The sequence below is a fragment of the Pecten maximus genome, chromosome 1, assembly GCF_902652985.1.
Source record: "Pecten maximus chromosome 1, xPecMax1.1, whole genome shotgun sequence".
Classification (NCBI taxonomy): domain Eukaryota; kingdom Metazoa; phylum Mollusca; class Bivalvia; order Pectinida; family Pectinidae; genus Pecten; species Pecten maximus.
In genome coordinates, this window is record NC_047015.1 from 30,600,287 (window position 1) to 30,622,210 (window position 21,924).

The 21,924-nt window shown below is 36.2% G+C and overlaps 1 protein-coding gene across 1 annotated transcript in view; it reads right to left on the minus strand.

Moving 5' to 3' along the window:
- Positions 1-1,706: 1,706 nt before the first annotated feature.
- Positions 1,707-21,924, minus strand: part of LOC117329915 — a 40,320-nt gene continuing 20,102 nt past the window's right edge. Inside the window, exon 2 of the mRNA XM_033888152.1 lies at positions 1,707-4,998. Within this exon, the coding sequence (XP_033744043.1) occupies positions 4,447-4,872 (426 nt within the window). The 5' untranslated portion in view covers positions 4,873-4,998 and the 3' untranslated portion in view covers positions 1,707-4,446. The remainder of the gene's footprint in view (positions 4,999-21,924) is intronic.

Sequence of the window (21,924 nt, forward strand, 5' to 3'; positions counted from 1 at the left end):
CCCGGAGAAAAACCACCGGCCTGCGGTCAGTACCTGGCAACTGCCCCACGTAGGTTTCGAACTCGCAACCCAGAGGTGGAGGGCTAGTGTTAAAGTGTTGGGACACCTTAACCACTCGGCCACCGCGGCCCCTTGTGAACGTGAACTGTACATATTAAGACTTAAATCCAAAATGGGAACACATTCTATACGTGTATTATTAAACACCATCATCGAAGAAAAGGCCAGCAGGTTCAAAACAGATGTGAATGAAAATACCAAGAAAGCAACTTCAAATAAACGAAGACTGCATCAAATAAAACAAAGTAACGTAAAGAGTTAAGACATGTAAACACACATAGCTTGAACAACAACAGTGGTCATTGTTGTCGTAATTAATGTATTACTTTGTAATTAACATCTACGATACGATCTCACATCTAACATCTACCATACGATCTCACATCTAAATCATTTAAAAGTCAATTCGAAATATGGAAATGATAATTGGTAAAATCTTTTCGCTATAAGAATAATTTGTGTAAAATGACTATCAATGGAGTCGCGATTCGATACACTTTACATGCCTTATTCTGGGAAGTACCGTTTAGAAGATGTTCTTAGTGAAAGCAGTTTAATGCTGGATATTTTGCATACCCGATACAACAATCAAAGGAAGACTTGCATTAAGAATGCCATAAAACAATGTGTATGTTAATAGCAAACTGCATTGCAGACCGACAGAATTGAATTCCACAGGTTAATAGAGTCAATTCATATGTAAATACAATACTGCATGTTTGACATGAAAGTTTCATTAAGTAGGCCAGAAGCTAACACGAATTTGATATCGACCTGTAGGAATGCAGTGAATTTTACAATGCATTGTAATGTGGGTTCCATGCAGCTTGCATGCCATACGTCTGTAGGGAATGCATTTTCATTTTCATCAAGGTACTCGTCAATATACACTCTTCGATACTACATTTGTGTATATTCTTTACGTTGGTGGTACATAAAAAGGGTCGATTTAGAATACCTTTCATACTTTAAAGTTATGAGTGTATATTTTCATGAACCGATCAAATCTCTTATTATTTGAGTTGATTATGATAACACTTTGATGTTCTTTTTAGTTTTGTGAACGTCTGTTTACAGTGCTGCTTGGTCCAAAATGTGTCCTACTGTCCATGTACCGTAAAACATTACAAAATAAATGAATAAAGATCCGTAATTTATTTATTTCTTTCAGTAGAAAAATATCAGAGTACGATTGCGCGACAATAATTTTTTTAAACATACAGCATTTAAAACATAAAAAATGAAAGATTTGCGGAAATAGGCTCTTTAGTTTTGTTGATTTGAACTATGCAAGAAAAAACAGAATTAATCCTTGGTCCTTTGTACATTTGTGTTCCTTTTCGGTGGTTAGTTGCACTGTGGCTTGCAAACAGCACAAGAGACAAACACGAATATACTGCGCCTCCCAAAATACAAGCACGCATTCTCCTCTTTAACTGATCATAGCTGTTGATAGGACGTTAAACAATACAAAACCAAAACCTAAAGGGACGTTGAATAAAAAAAAATAACAATGCAAGGTAATTTTTTCAAACTTTATCTATGACATGTATGTTTTTGATGAAGTACATGTATTGATGTAGTAATGTGGCCTTGTAAGCAATCATAATATACTATATAAGACAGATGTACAAACATAAATGGGACAAACAGTAGTGTACATGCTCATCCTCGTAAAGGTTGTTATTTTCAACGGATTCTATCTTCGCTATTTTCCAGGTAAAATATAATTGCGAAAGTTGGATACCTTATTTAATGTTACAGAAAATCATGGCCACTTTCATAATTTCAGGAAATATATCTTCTTTCTTTCAAACTTAGGAAAGAAATTTAGAAAGTTTAAACGTCGAAAAAACAACCTCTATTGTAGATAAGTCATTAATATCTTAAGATACCACAAACTATCTCACCCGTCAGTTCTTCATTTCACATCTATTTCTTTTTACCCAAACATAGACTGTATTCAATAAACCACATACACTGCCTTTAATTCAATATTCGCAAATCACTATCGTCAAATCCTCTAAAACGTACTGAAGACTATTTAAAATACCCTTGATAGATTAGCATTTCGTTGGTCGATGATATTATTCATTTCCTTTGAAATATACATATTCAAGCGTTGGTGATTAAGTCACCTGATACACGGACCAGGTTGTGAGACAACTTGGCTTCTCGGACCGTTTTGTATAATATGAAAAGTTAAGATGCTACATCGCCGACACTGCTTGTCACAAAAGAAATGCATGAAATGTCATCCAAGGTACAGAATTATAGATAATCACAATGTCGAAAAAGTTATCGGTTATAAGACAAAGTTATGTACCAAATATAGAGGTGGAACACAATGTATTCTCTTCGGGAGGCAGTTACTTACTTTACGTCATTTAAAAATTAAAGAGAAGCTGAATCTTTCGAAGGGTAGTAATAGTGTAAGTCATGTAATTTTGATATGGTACAATGATACGTCGTTTCTTGTTTCCAATGGTCATGAATACATGTTGTCTGAGATGTAGCTTTTTAAAACATCATTTAATTCCTTCATTACATAAAGGATACTAGACAATCGAATTAGTCCTAAAATAGAACAACACAAGAATGCATGATGGCATTCAGTTTATTTCTTCAGACTTAGCACATTGTATATTATTTTGGCCTTGAATACGCATCTTTACCTTATAAATAGGCTAATTGGTATGTTTCTATCATTAGGAAATTTCAAAATTTTATACCAGCATGATAAAAAAACAAGGTTGATAATGCTTTTGATTCCAACCGAAAGGATTCAAATTGGCCGTTGAAAGTCATTTGTATTTCATCTGTTACCCCTTTTGTACTGTACCTGTTTTGTAAATATTCATTAGATATCCGAATTAGATGATTACTTGTTAGGCTTTGCTTCTGTAATTTGAGAGAGTTGTTGTAGATGCGTCTGGTCTACTTATAAGAAATGAAAAATGTAAAGATTTTAAATTTCATGTTGTTTAACGTTTAGTTGAATTTGAAAAAAAATAATGATAATTCCTTTAAACAACGTCAATAATTTCTAGATAGCATATGTCCAGCGGGAAATAAAGAAACGGAATGGTAACAGCAGGCCAAGACATTCCATGACAATTTCTTACATATGACCTCCTTTCTGTTTACAATGCAACCATTACACAATCAAACCATTGATTATACAGTTATAGACATTGCAGTACTCGAGGGATATCTGTTCTCTCCACACATATTTAATGACTGAATTTACCGACATTTAACGCGCTAAATCTCACACATCACTGTCACTCTCCACGGCTGGATTTCTTCTCAATTTCCGTTTTCTGAAATGCCTGAACCCAATGTGCTTTCTATAGTAGCATTCCTTTACAACAGTTGGCGTGGTTTTAAGGTATGGTCGTTAGAGCTCCATACTTTATTTCTCCTAGCCTCCGGAGAGACCCGCGTTGGAGAGGTAATAACTTTGAATGAGACACATTCCTCATACATATATACCACGTCGTCGGCTGATGCTAACTTCCTTCCATCGTTCTGTAAAATCTGGTTGTCATCAGGGCGCGCTGTTACATTGTCCACATGGCCAAATTGATCTATTATGACGCAATCAACTTCATCTGTTACAACATCGAACTGTGTATCGGCAAGTAACGACAATTTTATTACAAGAAGTGTTCTTTCGGGTTTTGTTGAACACTAAATGCGGTTTATTTCAAGAATATGACAAAATAAAATGTATCTCTCTCACGAATTTATTTTACATTAACACGGTTATCGACCGACTAGTCATTATCAATAACGATAAAAGTGATGAGTGGACGTCTTTAAATTATATAAAGATATGTTGTATTTTTATAAATATGACAAGCAAACATTCTAACAATATAAAGCTATGTATATGTATAAACAATCAAAACAAATTCGCTACAACTTGGCACAAACATATAACTACAAACAACAAAAATCAATAGACTATAAAAGATTCTAATGTAACAAATAATCTAATAATAACGTAAGTTCTTTTGAACCATTTCGTTGTGTTACTCACAACTCAAACAAAACATTTATATCAATTAATATACTAATCTACAGGAGCTCTCATTCGGGAGTACTAATCATTCCGAATTCCAATTCTGAGTTATTCCAGGTACACAACTGGATGCAAGTTTTCATCGACTACTTATGGCTGGCGGATACACTGCATTGGCACAACACGGAATGACGACGTATATCTATTGCACTGGAATGGAACAAGAGAATGGGCGTCCATCTTGATCTTAATCAGGCGACCGGTTTTCAGGTGATATCATATCGCGCCCAATATGGAAGAAAATGGACAAAATATCAATATTTGAGTTTTCGCATGATGGAAAGGAACACGGGGTCATGTCAATATCCTTTTCTCTTAACCATAGCAAAATGTGTAAGTTGGAGATCAGCCCTTTTCTTGTCACCTCGTTCAAGCGTTCCAGTGACGCAGTATCCGAGTTGGAAGTCGGCGTTACTTATATTCGTCGTCAACGTCATCCTAAAATCAGGACATACAGTGTCTTTGAATTTTCCCGTAATGGTCATTGCTCCGCTACCTTTGTCCGCCATTTTCCCCTTGGTGGTGCGTTTTTTGACCCCTGAGACCTCAACTATCTTGCAGCGCGAGCGGCTCCACCAATAGGTTTTCAGAAGCCAGTAAGACACGAGAGCAGGCTGGGCCCATCCCTCGTACGGAAATAACATGACTTTGGTAGGGTAACCCTCATAGTTAAACACCTTGCGGCAACATTTGCCCCGAGTCTCGTAATAAAACAGCTGCACCATGCTTACCGGCCTCTTTAGTGTGTTATTGTACAGGCGCTGAAGCTGTCTGAAGCGCCGTCTATGCAACGTTAATGTCTTCCCACCAGGCAACAGTCGTCGTCCATTCAGTTAATTTACATGATGATTCTGGAAGATATAAAAGAGAGAAAACACATTTGATAAATTGTATATCTAATGATATAGTGATGGCGAGTGATTATTGTCATATTATACGACATTAGGGGATAACAGTTTCTGATATGGATGTCACACAACCACTCAGAATCCACTTCCGGGCATAAAATCAGGAAAATCCATCTCGAATTATGGGCACGTGATTAATTGGTATAGACATGAGAGATGACGTTCCTTGTAGGCGGACCAAGGCGTCAGTTGACGGGGTCGCTTCATATCTATGTATAGTGGGGGTTATATATGGGTAGGGGAAAATGTCAGAGAAACTAATTTTAAATTGATGTTAGCTGTGAGAACTATCTTCACAATCCGTCCATCATATGACATACGATATATATCGACCGCTGAAAGGTCGTAAGCGACTAACAAGTTAACAAGACATCGTATATTATACGTGAATAGGAAGTTTCTATGATAGTAACTATCCCCAGTGGGAGCAAACAAACAATATGCTTTTTGTATCTCATCGCATGTTGCAGCCTTATATTAACAAATTGATGTCATCTAGGGAGTGCGCCAACTTTTAAGATGAAATAGAACAAACAAGATCACCATAACAATGATCTACTCGGTGATCTGCTCGGACTGTCGGTACCTATAAGTATTGAAAAATGGAAAATGTTCATTTTACTCTAATACAAGATGTAGTTTTTGCATCCATAAAATTTTAATGACATGCCACCTTATCCTGTTTATAATTCCTGGTCATTTCGGAATTACTGGAATGAGAAAGTTGATAAGGCTGCAAAGGCAACGGACAACAAAGCGACATTACACTGTCATATGCCGATTTAAACAATTGATAATAAACCTGATGACACTGAACTAGCGAAACCATCGGTAACAAACGGCAAACTTAACTGGTTACGTATCGTGTGGAGAAGTGGAGAGAACGTCGAGAGGAAATTGTCCTGTCGCGTTTGCACATCGGCCATACATTCTTCACCTATAGTTACATTTCACGAAAGGAAGATCCACAGGGGCCGTTAGCGAATTACCTGATCTCAACATAGAAGGTAAACATAGAAAGGGGCGCACCCAGATTTTCCTTTGTGAGCACGTTGGCAGTTTCGAAATAAAGACCCTGGTTCCCAAAGGTAAATCGGATTGTGCCCCTTTTAGTTTTTTCCTACAATGTTCAGGTCAGCAATGTGCTGCCGGCCCTTGTAGGAAGATCGTCCTTTTTCGTGCCTTATATCAACCTTTTACTGTCAAACTAGCTGTTAATAGGACGTTAAACAAAATAAACCAACCAACCAAACCAAACCAAACTGTCAAACTTATTAACTTTGAATTCTCAGATTTCAAAAGGATTCGTGAGACCCTTTTTATGCTAATTCTTTATGTCTTATATATGATTAGTCATATTCAATAGAAATATAACATAAAATAGCATGGGTTTTGTAATCTGTTTGTATAATATAAGTGATTTTTAAATTTGAACCCTTTAGCATTTTTGTTTGAGTTTGATGTGATTTTTTCGGTGAACGTCCTTCTGACTCAATATGTATTGTCGATGGGCCATAAAAATACAATTCTTAGAACCGCTTCACTTCAGTTGTTTGAAATATCATACAACAGACTATGATATCCCGCGGAACCCCTAGCCTTTATCACAGGCTGTTAATAATTAAGTCAAATTGAAACAGCAAGTGAAATTCTCACATCCTTATTGCTTCCCGATTATCGAGCAATAAAGAGGAGTCTGTTTCGGGTACATTGGAGAAACTAAGATTTAAACTTGTTTTTATCGAACTGTGTATCTGTCTTGCGAAATGTTCTATATCTGTATTCTACCTAAGACACCGACATCGAGCTGCCTCTACAATTGAAAGAATTAGTATCTTTTTATTTGGATTTTGTCTATTCTGTTTGCCTCCTTGTGATAGTGCGAATCTGATGTAGAAGACATTCAGCAGGACATATACTGACACATACTGACAACAGGCGAACCGGTCGTCCCAATCCCAAAATGCCAAGCGTTAAAAGGGAGTTGCAACTACCATTGTTGTAGACTCTGGTATGTATCTGGTATGTATCGACAAGGAGACAGAACCCAAAACCTTCCTCACAGAGGGTGAACATTCACCTTAAGGCCAAAAGTGAGACAGTGTCAAGGAAGAAATTAGGAAGAGGTTGTTAAGAAAAAGAACAAAAACATAAGATCACAAAATTTAGTCGTTTTTGTTATCATGTAGTGGGTGACAAACAGGTTTATATCATATTGGGTGTTTCATTTGGAAAATCTTAATGTATTCTCGATTGATCTGTAATTCCTTCCCTCCTTCCTTTATCTGAAGCCTATCTTAAACCCTCATATTATGTAGTTAATAGTCTCGTTAAACTCGAATATCCTTATATGTTCAATAAGGACCTTATTGTATGAGCCAGTATGTATACACAGCATCTGAATCCTATATTTTTCTTATTTAATTAGATGTCGTGATTGTCCATGACAGAAGTTATAGAAGAATATAGACGAGTCACAACACAATTAGGTCTCTGCCCCATACAACCCCGTTTATCATAGTTTGCATTAGTTTACAGATCATTTATCGCTATATTAGAGTGGCCTAGTTCCAATGTCCTTAACATCCCATTTTGATCAGTGAGAAAGAAATAACATCTGAAAGGGGATGTACACACATCTAACATTGTTAAGGTTAAATAAGAATAATGAATTTAATCAATGTGAGATTTGCATGTAAAATGTTAAGGCAGATGGATTGTTTCCTGTCCTAGCCTTGTTCAATGATCATAGTTGTCGGATCGACCGAGAAAAAAACATAAATAAGATTACTATCTATAATAAGTATAGGGAATGTCGTTAGCTCGAAATGGCAAACATAGCGGCAATGTCGGCATCTTAGCGTTTAGTAGTATTTACAAATCAGAGTTTTCAATGTGGAACTTAACGTTGCACCAATGGTACACTGATACCTAGATGTGTCTATTGAGTAGATATATTTTTTGTGACTACTAACAAAAAATCGGTTATCTAAAGTGTTATGATATATGTTAGAGTAAAAAGTAAAAAATTATACATTAACAATAATATTCAGTTTATCAGATCCAAAACTAAACCAAACCCCATTGCAACACATGGAACCAAATACTTTCTGTTGAATTGGATTGAACTGCAGCCTACACGAATAATCTTAACAATAATGTAACGAGTCCTAAACTTCTATTTGACAGAGAAAATATGATCCAATTCTGGACTATTTGAAAGCTTTTTTACATGGTACAGTTCGGTCTAGTTGAGACTGTTTATCTTTTTAACCGTTTTGTCGACCATTTTAGAATTTGGTTCGTTAAATGTTGTTTCTGTTTTATGCAACAATTGGTTTGTTTGATGTTGTGTCCGGTGTTTCCCCGATTTTCTAGCCCAAATGAATTTGTTTTTGTATTGATGAAGAGTAAGATAATAATATCGACTCTTGGAATTAAAATATGTCGTCGTCTTTCCTTTATGCTTTATTCCTTTATCTATTATACACAGCCGAAAATCGAAGTCAATGAGGTCATGAAAAAAGATACAACCGGTGTATTCGAGGTAACAGAGGGATTTTGTTGTATTTCTACATAGAATTGTTACCGAAGGAACTGAATGTTTAATTCTAGTTAAACAAGGTGTTCATTGTTAAAGGAAATGGAAGTGCTCAATGTTGCCACTGTGATATATGTAGATATATGAGACCCGTTTCCCTGCCATGACGTTTCGCTCGGTTTCCGTTATTTTTTACATGACCGGCCGTTACTTGAAACAAAGCTATGTAGCGTTGCGGGAGTATCGTAATAACTGTGAAGTTAGATGTGTCTGTTATAACCTCGCGACTAACCATACATTGTCTATATCTCGCGGGGTGTCTGACGTTTAAGTGCCTTATGCAAACATTTTGTCTGAACAGGAATAAGATAAAGGTTTCCTAAATTACGAAGAGTCACAGGTTAAATGCAAACTAGTGAATATCGTCTGAAAAATAGACAAAAAGGTTCAAGGTCAATGATAGATAGAACTGGTCCAAAAAAATCACGAAGATATGTTCACCGGAGGCTCTTAAAGTCTACAAGGAGAAAATATCAGACGTCTCAGAAAATCGAAATCATACTATACATTTACGTTTTAGTCATTTTGGTCATCTTACGGTAGAAAGGTACAGTTGAGTGTAGACTAAAGGTTACACAAAGTGCACTCCGTTTGGACTTGGAGTGCACTCCGTTTGGACTCCAGGTAAACGTGGAGTGCACTCCGAGTGCACTCCAAGTTTACCTGGAGTCCTATCAGGCTCCAATCCTACCTGGTTCCATATGTATTACATGTACCTGTAACCTGCATGTATACATAATGTTTATAGATAGATGTATACTCTTATACATTTAGACTCCTTAAACAGGTAACAATAAGATACGTGTTACTGTTTTATCTTTGTTTATAATATCTTATTATTTTGTTGGTTCATTTTTCGTTAGTTAACTAACAGCATCTAATATAATTGATTTTTTTCTATTAGTAAACCTATATAAAATGAATAGATCTGGCACTTTGTTGAAAAATGTTTGATAGCATTCCTTTGATTTGGAGAGTTTTAACAAGCCACGTAAATTAATAGAAATTAAAATGTATTTGGCAAGTTGTTTGTGGTCTCTCAAAATGTAGAGTTTGATTGTGTACTGGAAATATCTTGTACTCGAAGTACTCCTGGTTTTAATATTTCAAATTCTTTTCTTCCAACAGTTTATATTTATCTTAACATACAATACAAAAGGTTTTTTATCACCTTGATAGCATATTCTGGATCCAATGCTTAATTTTGATTTACAGTTTAACATCAGACCGACTTACATTTCTATTTGGTATACCATTTTTGGGTTGTTTTTTTTTTTTTTTCTCATACCTGCCTCGATCTTTAAATCCAGGTCATACATGGAGTTCTTTTAACAGTTATATAAGATAAATCTCCCCCAAGTTGTTTGTGGTCTCTCAAAATGTAGAGTTTGATTGTGTACTGGAAATATCTTGTATTCGAAGTACTACTGTTTTTAATATTTCAAATACTTTACCTCCAACAGTTTATATTTATCTTAACATACAATACAAAAGAAAGTTGTTGTTTTTTTATCACCTTGATAGCATATTCCGGATCGAATGTCTAATAATGATTTACAGTTTAACATCAGACTTAAATTTCCATTTGGTAAACCAACTTTTTTGTTATACCTGGCTCATTAAATCCTGGTCATACATGGAGTTCTTTTAACAGTTATATAAGATACAATACCCCCCCTCCCCAACTTCCAGACTTCCAGGTCAATATTTACCTGTATATCAAGCCTGATTACAGGGGTGTGGAGAAAAGACAGACTTACACTGACCCCAATAATGACCTCTTCCTCCAAGTTTACCTCGTAAGGTGTGAAGCTCTGGACAGGTGTACACACGGTCATCTAACTAGATAAAGACCCCCTTAATTGTTAGATGGAAACTGGTCATCACACCTTACCTTTACCTAGCCTGAGTTTCCTCTGGCATTGACACCATGTCTGGTATGGTGTCAAGGCTAGAGGAAACTCAGACTGACCTATACCAAGGTCATATATAGAATATAGGTACAGACTTGTGACTGTCTATATCTGACACTTTTGAAACAGTTAAAAGTCATTATTATAAAAAAAATATTTGAAATAAAAGGATATTTCATTTCAAACTGGTTCTATTACTTTATGTCTTTGATATTATAATGGAAGTATGTATAAAGTATAAGAAGTCAATATGTAAATCAACATAGATTAATATAATTTTCATGTTTGAGTTAAGTATATTCTTATCAAACATTCCATACACCAACTGCAGCTGGCCTTATGTCATTTTTTTTTTAAAGTTTGAACATTTAACTTGAACAACCATTGTACATTCATGACCTGTATCTGTTACATAAAATGTTTGGAAGGTCATTTCAATTCAAAATGTATGAGTGACACATATTATGATAGATATTGACTGAATGGGAATAGAAAACGATGTAGTTCCAACAGGTCAGTTTTACAGGTAAATGGTACATAGGTTGCTGTGTCCAACTGCCCTGAGGCAAATTGTACCTCGGGCTCTATAATCTTATTTCCTGAACCAGAACAATGTGTACTAATTACGGGTATAAGGCTATAGGTTGGTTCTGGGAAAAGGTGAATTTACATTTATTATACCATTTGGAATTACACTGATTTTTTTTTTACTTTAATCTCTTTCTTTACAATTAATTTTTAAAGCAATGTCTTTTTATTTTTTCAATATAACAAGATAAGAACTTTATCATTTCTTAATTTGATTTGCATTATTTTTTCTGAACTTATAAATATCACTCAACATTGTACCTCTACATACCGGACACCTCCATAAACCGGCAAAGATTTACGGTTTAGACAGGTTAAAATGTAATGTGAAACAGCTTATGTTTACTTTCTAATGACTTCATTTCAATAGTTGGTCTTCTTAAATCTGTTAACCAATTTGTTAATGGTTTTACAGCTTATCTTGACATTTCCACCTAAATTACACTGGTATTTCGTTTATACATGTATATGTAATTTTGGTCTGATTAAGGCCTCTCAGATGGAGATCTACAATCCTTTCCTTCAAGTCAGGAGATAATCTTACTGTTCTGTTAATTGGCCTGAGGTTATAACACACCCTGCTTTGCACAGCTTCATCATTTGAAGCCATAGAGTGACAAAGTTGACATAAGTATTTCTGTGAACCCAGGACAGTACCTGTAGCTGGCTCCTAAAACTCACCTGGCACAGTTCTCAGGTGTGTCAGGCCAGAGTCAGTCATGCATGACCAATAATAATAGCAATTAAACAGATACTGTCATTCAATCATTACGGGTAGTCCAGAACTACATACATGTGTGTACATTATGTCAGAACATTAATTTAACCAGTTAATGTTCCTAAATATGTACAGATGTAAATGCATATTTTTCTAATGATGCAGTTAAATATATATCCTATATAAACTAAAATGATTATGTTTATTTTATAATTACTTGCCTGAACTGAGTACATATATGTAGAGAATGTCTTATTAAAAAAACACATGATTCATTAAATACAGTAAATTTTCAATATTTTGAATAATCAATAACATAATATAGATACATTATCTAAACTTCCTTTACAGTCATGATATATGTACAGTTACTGTAATAAATATTCTAATTGAAATAATTTCCAATTCCTTAATAAAATGAAATAAGATTTACTGACTTAATAAAATATCAAATAATGAGCAATTAACTTTATAGAAACGTGACTATAGCATAAATTGTATAACTGTCTTTTATGGATCTTAATAAATATAAATTTAACATGTAGGCATTATTATAATGTATTAACAATAAAATAAATATTCCTAGAAGGCTAAACAAATGTTAATAGAATCATTAACAGAACAAAAGTAATTTGTAATTATCCATTTATTTATATATAAATTATATTAAAAGCATCAAAGTATTTATAAATGATAATATAGTCTGATTATAGACTCGGGGCAGACATGGTGTCTTATAGGACTCCAGGTAGACTCGGAGTCCACTTGGAGTGCACTCCAAGTTTACCTGGAGTCCAAACGGAGTGCACTCCAAGTCCAAATGGAGTGCACTTGGAGTGCACTTGGGTGTAACCTTTAGTCTACACTCAACTGTATGTGATTGATGTTAAATTTAGGTGAGAATATAAAGTCATGATAATGAATTAATGGCACCCCATCGCTATTTGAGGTTCAATGAATAAGACATGGAATCATCATTCATTCTGAGTGCCGGTTTCAGCTCATAAACAAAGTCGAGTATTTGTTGCGAAATTGCGAATTGAAGAATGTCTTCGGTGAGGAACGAGATGACTTAAACCAATCCGAGAGTATGTTACTAAGGTTCGATCTAAAATGCAATTTTAATATAAAAAAACCTGGTGAAACCAGAGCAAAATACCAACATACAAAATGTATCAAATTACATTTAAAGAGATAATGCGAAAATAAGACCAAAGGTTTAAGCGTCCTTGGTATTTTTTAATTGATAATCTTATCTTTACCTGCGTAATTTCAAAATATCCGTAAATAAAATCGTTCCCATCTGTTTTCGCTATTGTCGTTTTGACGTATTTTTGATGTAGGGTAGCATAGAATGTAAGCTCAAACCAGGAATATTCAAATTACACCCATATTAATTAAGTCCATTGGGGTGTCGCAGTTTTATTACCGGGAAGTGTTATTCTGTGTATTGCAGTATCGGAGTGACCAATTAAGTGTAAGTATTCTATCAGTTTTTATGTCGTGCTCTTACATAGAAAATGTTGTTTCTTCCGAAACCATAGGCTAAATAAAGCGTGCTTTTCAGTTATAGTTTAACCAGCCTGTATTCTCAAGAAGATTAAAAATAACTTTGTTGGTGATATTACCAAACAGTTAAAAGAGATTATTGTCTGTGTATTCAAACATTGTGGTCCAGTAATAGTACAGTAGTGCGTGTAGTTTATCGAGATTTTACCCTTCACATAGGTTCAGATTTCAGAGATTTCCATATCATTCTTCATGGAATTACTGAGATTGTCCTCTGAAAACACTTATGGCCATTGTGGTCCAGGTAGTCCATGGTTACGAAGATTACTGTTAAAATATAGATGTTACTTACACTTTTGGTTTCGTGATAGAAGATTTCGTGATGGTTTAACGTCTCAAGACATTTTCGTGCTTCGTAGTGATCAATTGGCGTGTGTTGGGCAATCAGCCCTTGAAATGGATACTTAATGAGTGCAAATACATTGTTTTATTGCAAATAGAAATTATCCTGGATTTCATGGGCATATTTGTAAGACATCGGTCCGTTTCATCTCCACCAGAAGATTAATCAGACGCTTCCAAATTCGTTGCCTTAAGCAAGATGACTTTATCTTCTAATGTGTATGATTTTAAACCATACTTTTACTTTCAGCGAATCACCTCTTCTGAGATATCTGTGCATGTCACCATTCAATATCATTCAAAGTAAGATCAAAGATTCATTTGTTCATTTATGAGTGCAGCAGTTGCCGTAGGTCTTGAGCGCCAAAAGAGGCTTAGTTATATGAGAAGGCAGGTAATCCCAATATGGCCATCCAAGTATTGATCCCCAGTATTTAATGAAAACGAATACCCTGCAAAGACGGTGATTAGTTCCAGAAAGAGGACACATGCAACTCTGTATAGTGGAGCTCGGGAACTGACTGTAAAACATCGAAGTAATCTGTGCTATAATGTTAGATAGGAAATTTTCTGCATCACATAAAATTGATCATTCTCCCAAATTCTCTGATTACTTTGCAATCCGATCGTGTTCAGAAGAAGTTATTGGAGAGGTACTTATCCACTTAATGCTAATAAATCGGCTAGGTAAGTTACGAGCCAGACATGGGTCTTTATCTTATGTATAAAATAATTGCATGTTCCGGAAACAGCAAGCGGTTAACAAGGAGATAATTAACCCAACTGCCCTTGTCCTTTCAGCAACAGTAAGTGGTGCTGGGCAGGTTAAGATCAAAGATTGGTATGTTTGTATGGACATTCATGTACAAGCATAGGGTCATAGGTATTATTCTCAATTCCAAGTAAAATCTCTTGACTGGTAATGTGATAGCATTAGGGAATGCTTTTACTTGGCCCTACCAGATCTAGAATTATACCGAAAGGCCAGATACACACACATGAACAGACACTGGTTACAATTGAATCGATTAGAGTTTGTAAGCAATAGCCAAAGGCCATGTTTTATGACAAAGGCAAAATTTTATCAACTCAATAGCAGTTTATGATAATGTTTCTTGTTGTTCGTATCAAGCAAACTTTCAGATAGTTGCATACCTAATTTCCGATTGTCAGAATTTGGCAATATAATATTGACACTTTCTGAAATGGTTTTGACTTTCTTAGTTCGGAAAGTTATCACGGAAAGTTATAAATTGTTTTGAATAACATTGCATAGTGCTTTAATCTAACACTAAATCACGCCATACTATCAGTCAATTTGTTTAATCGATCCGGATATGAGTATCAATAGCCGCATTTATCATTTTATACCATTTACATGAGTGTACCAATACATTCACATACATGTATTATATATTGCGTTTGTTGGATATTGTATCGTTTAATACCGATTTCATTTTTAGTCCTTATGACCATTTCGATGTTCTTGGGCATATAACAATGTAATAACTGTCTACCTCATCTATACACATTCTATCATTAGGGCGTATGCGGAAAAGTTTATAATGTTCCATCTATGAACCCTTATTTACTATAGTTTCAGTCACTAATAGTTGCCAAACAAAATTTGTATGCAATGACTACTTTATAGAAATTTTAACGTATTAAAAAGATGTTTTAATCTTTAGTGTAAAGCATGTTTTTTGAGAACTCTCCATTTTTTGGTATGTCATTGACTTCAACTGTCAATGGGCCGTACAATAATACGGAAACAAGTTAAAAATATATTTGTGAAACAAAACCATCGAGAATGTTTTTCACTATCGATCCGTAGCCATGTGATGGTGTTATACCATTGGCATGTGCAGCATGGTTCGTGTTCTACAAGGCCATACCGCTAGCTTACTCCATTAACGAACTCTACCGGATAAACCCAGTGCTAATAGGGTCTCAGGGATCGAAAATATTTCATCCGAAAGTTTAAAAAATGCCCGTACAATGGTCGGCCTTGGTTTAAGAATGACGTGGTAATCTGCAGGATGTATTGATGTTCGACTCGTATTTTTAACATTTGAAATGTTCACACGTTTTACCTGTTAAAAGTTAAATCAATACGGTATATGATACATGGTATATATATAGATGTGATGTTGTTTTACTTGAAATGTATTCTAGCAAACAAAACCAGAAAATGTCTGCTAAATCATGTTCAATAAATGGTATCTTCTTTCTAAAATCGATCTGCGTGTTAAAAGAGGACGTTCACCGTATTTAGTGCCAAAATAAAGAAGTGTATGTACAAATCAAGAACAAAGAAGTGTTTTATCATGAAATATTTCGTTTTGATTATTTTGGAACAATAATCGTTCATGTTACTATGACTACATCATGAAATACATTAGTAAACAAGTTCAGACTTGAACTACAGCATAGCGGTCAACTAGTATTTATCCCTGCCATGTAGGAAGGACAGAAGTATAGTACCTACTACATCCATTGCACGATTCGTAAATTTATTATCTCGTCTTTTCGCATCTTTTTATTTGCTTCTTCCTAATGACACTGCTTTTATTTTGGCCTTTAGTTAAGCGCTCCCCCCTGCAAGAAAGGCTTTTGGTTCTGTCACTTGGTGTAGAGAAACCAGTCTCTAAAAACGCTCAGCTTTTTGGAAGTTGGGCTGCTGGTTTGCCCGTTGTCAGCATAACGAGTGGAGTGTGAGGTAGCACTTATTGGTCGGCAAGAGTACAGCGCTATTATATGGAGGCAAGCACGAAATACCACAACCTCCTAAAACACATCAACACTCAAGCAGCTCGCACATATGTGTTTGCTGGGTGTATAGTCCCATGAACAACCAGGGTCATTTTGATGTAGAGTATCCTTGTAGCAGTTGGTGACTACCTGACTGAACAACATACGGGAGGCCCTTAACATGTCAACCATGACAGCACAGACAGGCCCGTTTCTCAACTTCCACGAGAAGCACAAACCGACACGAATAGGGATCGTTGAACCACGCACCTCGGACCTTCACCTGAGGTTGCGTTGCTGATGATCTAACTGACTGCGCATTCGCGGCACTTATACAGTGGCGGCTTCCTTAGATGGGACATAGCTGTTTATTAACGCCTTTCCATGACACAGTTGATTTTTGACCTCTAACGATATCAGAAAGAATCCATTTACTCCTATACTACTCAGAGAATATTTATGCAAATATATCTTTCTCTCTCTCTCCCTCTGAATTTTTAGAATACCCAATTTTGCTGTTGTGAACATTCAGGAAAGATAATAACACATTACCTCGAAATGGCCGAACACAATAAATGAACTCACTAGTATCATCTGACATATTCGTTCTGCGTGCTACAAAGCAATATATCCTGCATGCGTAATGAATCGGAATGCCACCAGACGGCGCTCAGTGGCACTGGCGGGAAACACTCTGACGTCGTACAACTACCGTTCTATTATCCCCCTGTGCTATATTTTTTCCCGCTACATTTACCATTATGACCCTGATAAATGAGATGTAACGATAACACTGTTTTCTGATGGCTTAGTTAATTGTCCTGTTCATCCCTTGAGAGTTTGCCTTATTTCTGCTGGTCAGCTAAGAATAATGGCGCTGTCTGAAGATTTTCTGTGTCTGCCTTATGGCAACAAAATAAAAGTTATTTTGCTTCCACGCATATAAAATTTGCCGATGTTATATATAGAAATCTAATCAATATTCTTGTCAGATCATGTGAATTGAGAAAGAAACCATTGGTAGCATCATCCGGGTTCCTCTATATTATTCATACTTAAATGTATATATACAAGGGGCACCAGTGGCATAGAAACCGACCAAAGTATACAATTTAAACAATCTAGTTAATCCTTTTTGATCGACGAAAAATAACCATATAACAGATTATATTAATAGAGTTTGATAAACTATTGGAAATATCAGCCTGTGTATATGGTATAAACTACACCACGATGGTGTCGAGGATAACTATCCCGATTAGTTTTGACAACACAAACATAATACCGGAACGCTTCCCTGTGTCTCAATGTGTCGCATCAGAATGAAATCATGTTTGAAACTTACAAAGTCGACAGATATCCCCAGGGAAATCACATTTTGCTCTGGATGGTTTTTAAATTAAGTCAATATCGACTGGATAATAAGAATTTTGTCACATATCATGATGGAGTTTGCTGTTTTCATTGTTCAGCGCTACAGATCTTCTTTTCATACAGAAATTGCAATTAGATTGTGAAAAACCTTTAGCAGAGGATATCAACACCTAATACCAAACCGCGAGTCATCAGGGATTATTAGGAATATACCTTAATTAATTATAACGTGGAAAATATCATTGCTTTCAAGCAATCTACATCACAAATAATACTTTAACACTTGACTTTAATTAAAAGTATTGTGAAAAGTTATAAAGTCTTTTTAAGATATGGTAATGTATCATCCCTGCAATTCTTACGACAAGTCTAGACAAATAAGGTGCTTTTATTTTTGCTCCTCTTCTATTGCAAATAAAGGTGACCACATTCTCTGTTGCACACAAAGGTGACCACATTCTCTGTTGCACACAAAGGTGACCACACCTTCTATTACACACAAAGGTGACCACACCTTCTATTGCACTCAAAAGTGACCACATCTTCTATTACACACAAAGGTGACCATACCTTCTATTGCACTCAAAAGTGACCACACCTTCTATTACACACAAAGGTCACCACACCTTCTTTTACATACAAAAGTGACCACATCTTCTATTGCACAAAAAGGTCACCACACCTTCTATTACACACAAAGGCGACCCCACCTTCTATTACACACAAAGGCGACCCCACCTTCTATTACACACAAAGGCGACCCCACCTTCTATTACACACAAAGGTGACCACACCTTCTATTACACACAAAGGTGACCACACCTTCTATTTCACACAAAGGTGACCACACCTTCTATTACACACAAAGGCGACCCCACCTTCTATTACACACAAAGGCAACCACACCTTCTATTTCACACAAAGGTGACCACATCTTCTATTACACACAAAGGTGACCACACCTTCTATTGCACTCAAAAGTGACCACACCTTCTATTACACACAAAGGTCACCACACCTTCTTTTACATACAAAAGTGACCACATCTTCTATTGCACAAAAAGGTCACCACACCTTCTATTACACGCAAAGGCGACCCCACCTTCTATTACACACAAAGGCGACCCCACCTTCTATTACACACAAAGGCGACCCCACCTTCTATTACACACAAAGGTGACCACACCTTCTATTACACACAAAGGTGACCACACCTTCTATTTCACACAAAGGTGACCACACCTTCTATTACACACAAAGGCGACCCCACCTTCTATTACACACAAAGGCAACCACACCTTCTATTTCACACAAAGGTGACCACACCTTCTATTACACACAAAGGTGACCACACCTTCTATTACACACAAAGGTGACCACACCTTCTATTACACACAAAAGTGACCACATCTTCTATTACACACAAAGGTGACCACACCTTCTATTGCACACAAGTGACTACATCTTCTACTGCACACAAAGGCGACCCCATCTTCTATTACACACAAAGAAGACCACATTCTATGTTGCACACAAAGGCGACCTCACCTTCTATTACACACAAAGGTGACCACACCTTCTATTACACACAAAGGCGACCCCATCTTCTATTACACACAAAGAAGACCACATTCTATGTTGCACACAAAGGCGACCTCACCTTCTATTACACACAAAGGCGACCTCACCTTCTATTACACACAAAGGCGACCTCACCTTCTATTGCACACAAGTGACTACATCTTCTACTGCACACAAAGGCGACCCCATCTTCTATTACACACAAAGAAGACCACATTCTATGTTGCACACAAAGGCGACCTCACCTTCTATTACACACAAAGGCGACCTCACCTTCTATTACACACAAAGGCGACCCCACCTTCTATTACACACAAAGGTGACCACACCTTCTATGTTGCACACAAAGGCGACCCCACCTTCTATTACACACAAAGGCGACCCCACATTCTATGTTGCACACAAAGGCGACCCCACCTTCTATTACACACAAAGGCGACCCCACCTTCTATTACACACACAGGTGACTACATCTTCTATTGCACACAAAGGTGACCACATCTTCTGTTGCACACACAAGTGACTACAGCTACCATAGCTATATGCATTAGGCTATATTTATATTTATGTTCCTTTTATCTGGTTATATTGTTATTTTTGCATAAACAAAACTTACATATGCAAATCCTTTGTTTAACACTTTTTCTTCCATATAAAACTTAACTTAACCTAAAATGAACAAAGAGTCTCTATTGTGTGTATGTATTAAAATCGATAATCAAATAGCTCTAGCATTTCAAAGATTTTTAATCGTCTTTTTTCCTCAGCTATTTAACATTACGTTAGGCCATGCTCTCTATGGAGGCGTGATGAATTACGTTAAATATCACAACAGTTTCTTCATCAAAGCGTGTGTAAAGAATATTAAATATATGATTAGCTAAATTTGAGCTTGTCGTTCAGGCATAATAAAGTACACAAATAGAAACAAACACGCTCTTCAAAAGGTGAATGGTGTTTTGTCGATCAATAGATTCGAGAGAGAAAGAATGGGAAAAAGACGTCAAACGCAGCCACCAAATGAGTGAGAATAAAGTAGTAATTTGATAATCTTTCAGCTGCATCGGTGAGTAATTTCTTCGAAAAGAAATTACATGCTTTTGAATGCTTGTTAATGAAGTAAATGATATCCGTGGAGAACTGTTGTTAACGACTAATATAGGCATATATAGGATGCTCCGGTCGTGTTTACAAATGCATCAACTTACCTACTACGTTCCTGATAAAGTAAGTTACGGAAATCGTATAACACTATTCTGCTCGACGCATTAATGTCAAAGAAAATATATTACAATTCCCAGTTGAATATAGTATAATCCGCCAGGACTCGATCCTTTATTGAATTATTTGATTTGAGGTTATAACAATGCCTGGATCTGGCCCCGATTTATACGGCGGGCGTCGCTTTCCCTTTCGTAACTCCTGGTTTTTGTTAACTGATGAGAATTTGTTTATATGTCGGTCTGTTTTTTTCCCCTACAAAACATAACTGAGATCAATGTTTATATTGCACAAATTAGTGTCACCTATGTTTTTTCCATTTTGTTTTGCTGTAAATGATATTCTGTTGAGAGACATTGTCAACATAATTATCATGGTATATGCTATGTTGTATTTATCTTGATTAATCCAAAATTTAGTCGTCACTTGCGAACTCTTACGTCCTTAATGTATTGTCATGCAGGGCGATCAAAGAAATAAACAAGATACGCGGCAGCAGACAATTGTTTGTGTATCCGCTAGAGGGCGGGGTGGTCATGTTGATTCTCACCTAACGTACAGTGATCAGGTTACTCTTGGCTGACATCGATTTACAGCGAGCGGTGCTCCAGTAGTTCACTAACATTTCCAACACGCAGGCTGTAGACAAAAAGGACACAAATTGTGTTGCAGACAAATACATGGACATTCCGAAACATTATTGCAAAGTTCCTCTTCTCTGAGACAATATTTTTTAATCTAAAAGACAAATTGGAGACGGCATCGAATTATCTCCGACCGCGCCTATCAAACATCCTTATCAGACGAAGAGGATATTGATTTCCCCCCGACACTCGAACAATCTTATAAAATAATTAATTTGTTATCTTTGTGTCATTTTCATTGATTTTGAATCGTTGATATATATCTATGAATGATTATACTGACATGTATAGGTATGTATTGAGAAGACTGGTGATTTGCGGTTGAGGAGTAATTACCAAAGACTCCGCGAAATACGTTAGCTTCTTTCATTCTTAAGGTATCGTCCGATATCCTGATAGGCAAAACGACTTATCAGGAACCAATGTCACGCGCATTTTTATAATCCGCACAGTAAAACGTGCGACGAATTGCTCCACGGGGACCGCTCATTAATTGAAACTGTCGTCAACCACCAGACGAATTAGCAGTAGACTATTTCCGTGTCAATAACCTCGTGATTTCCACAA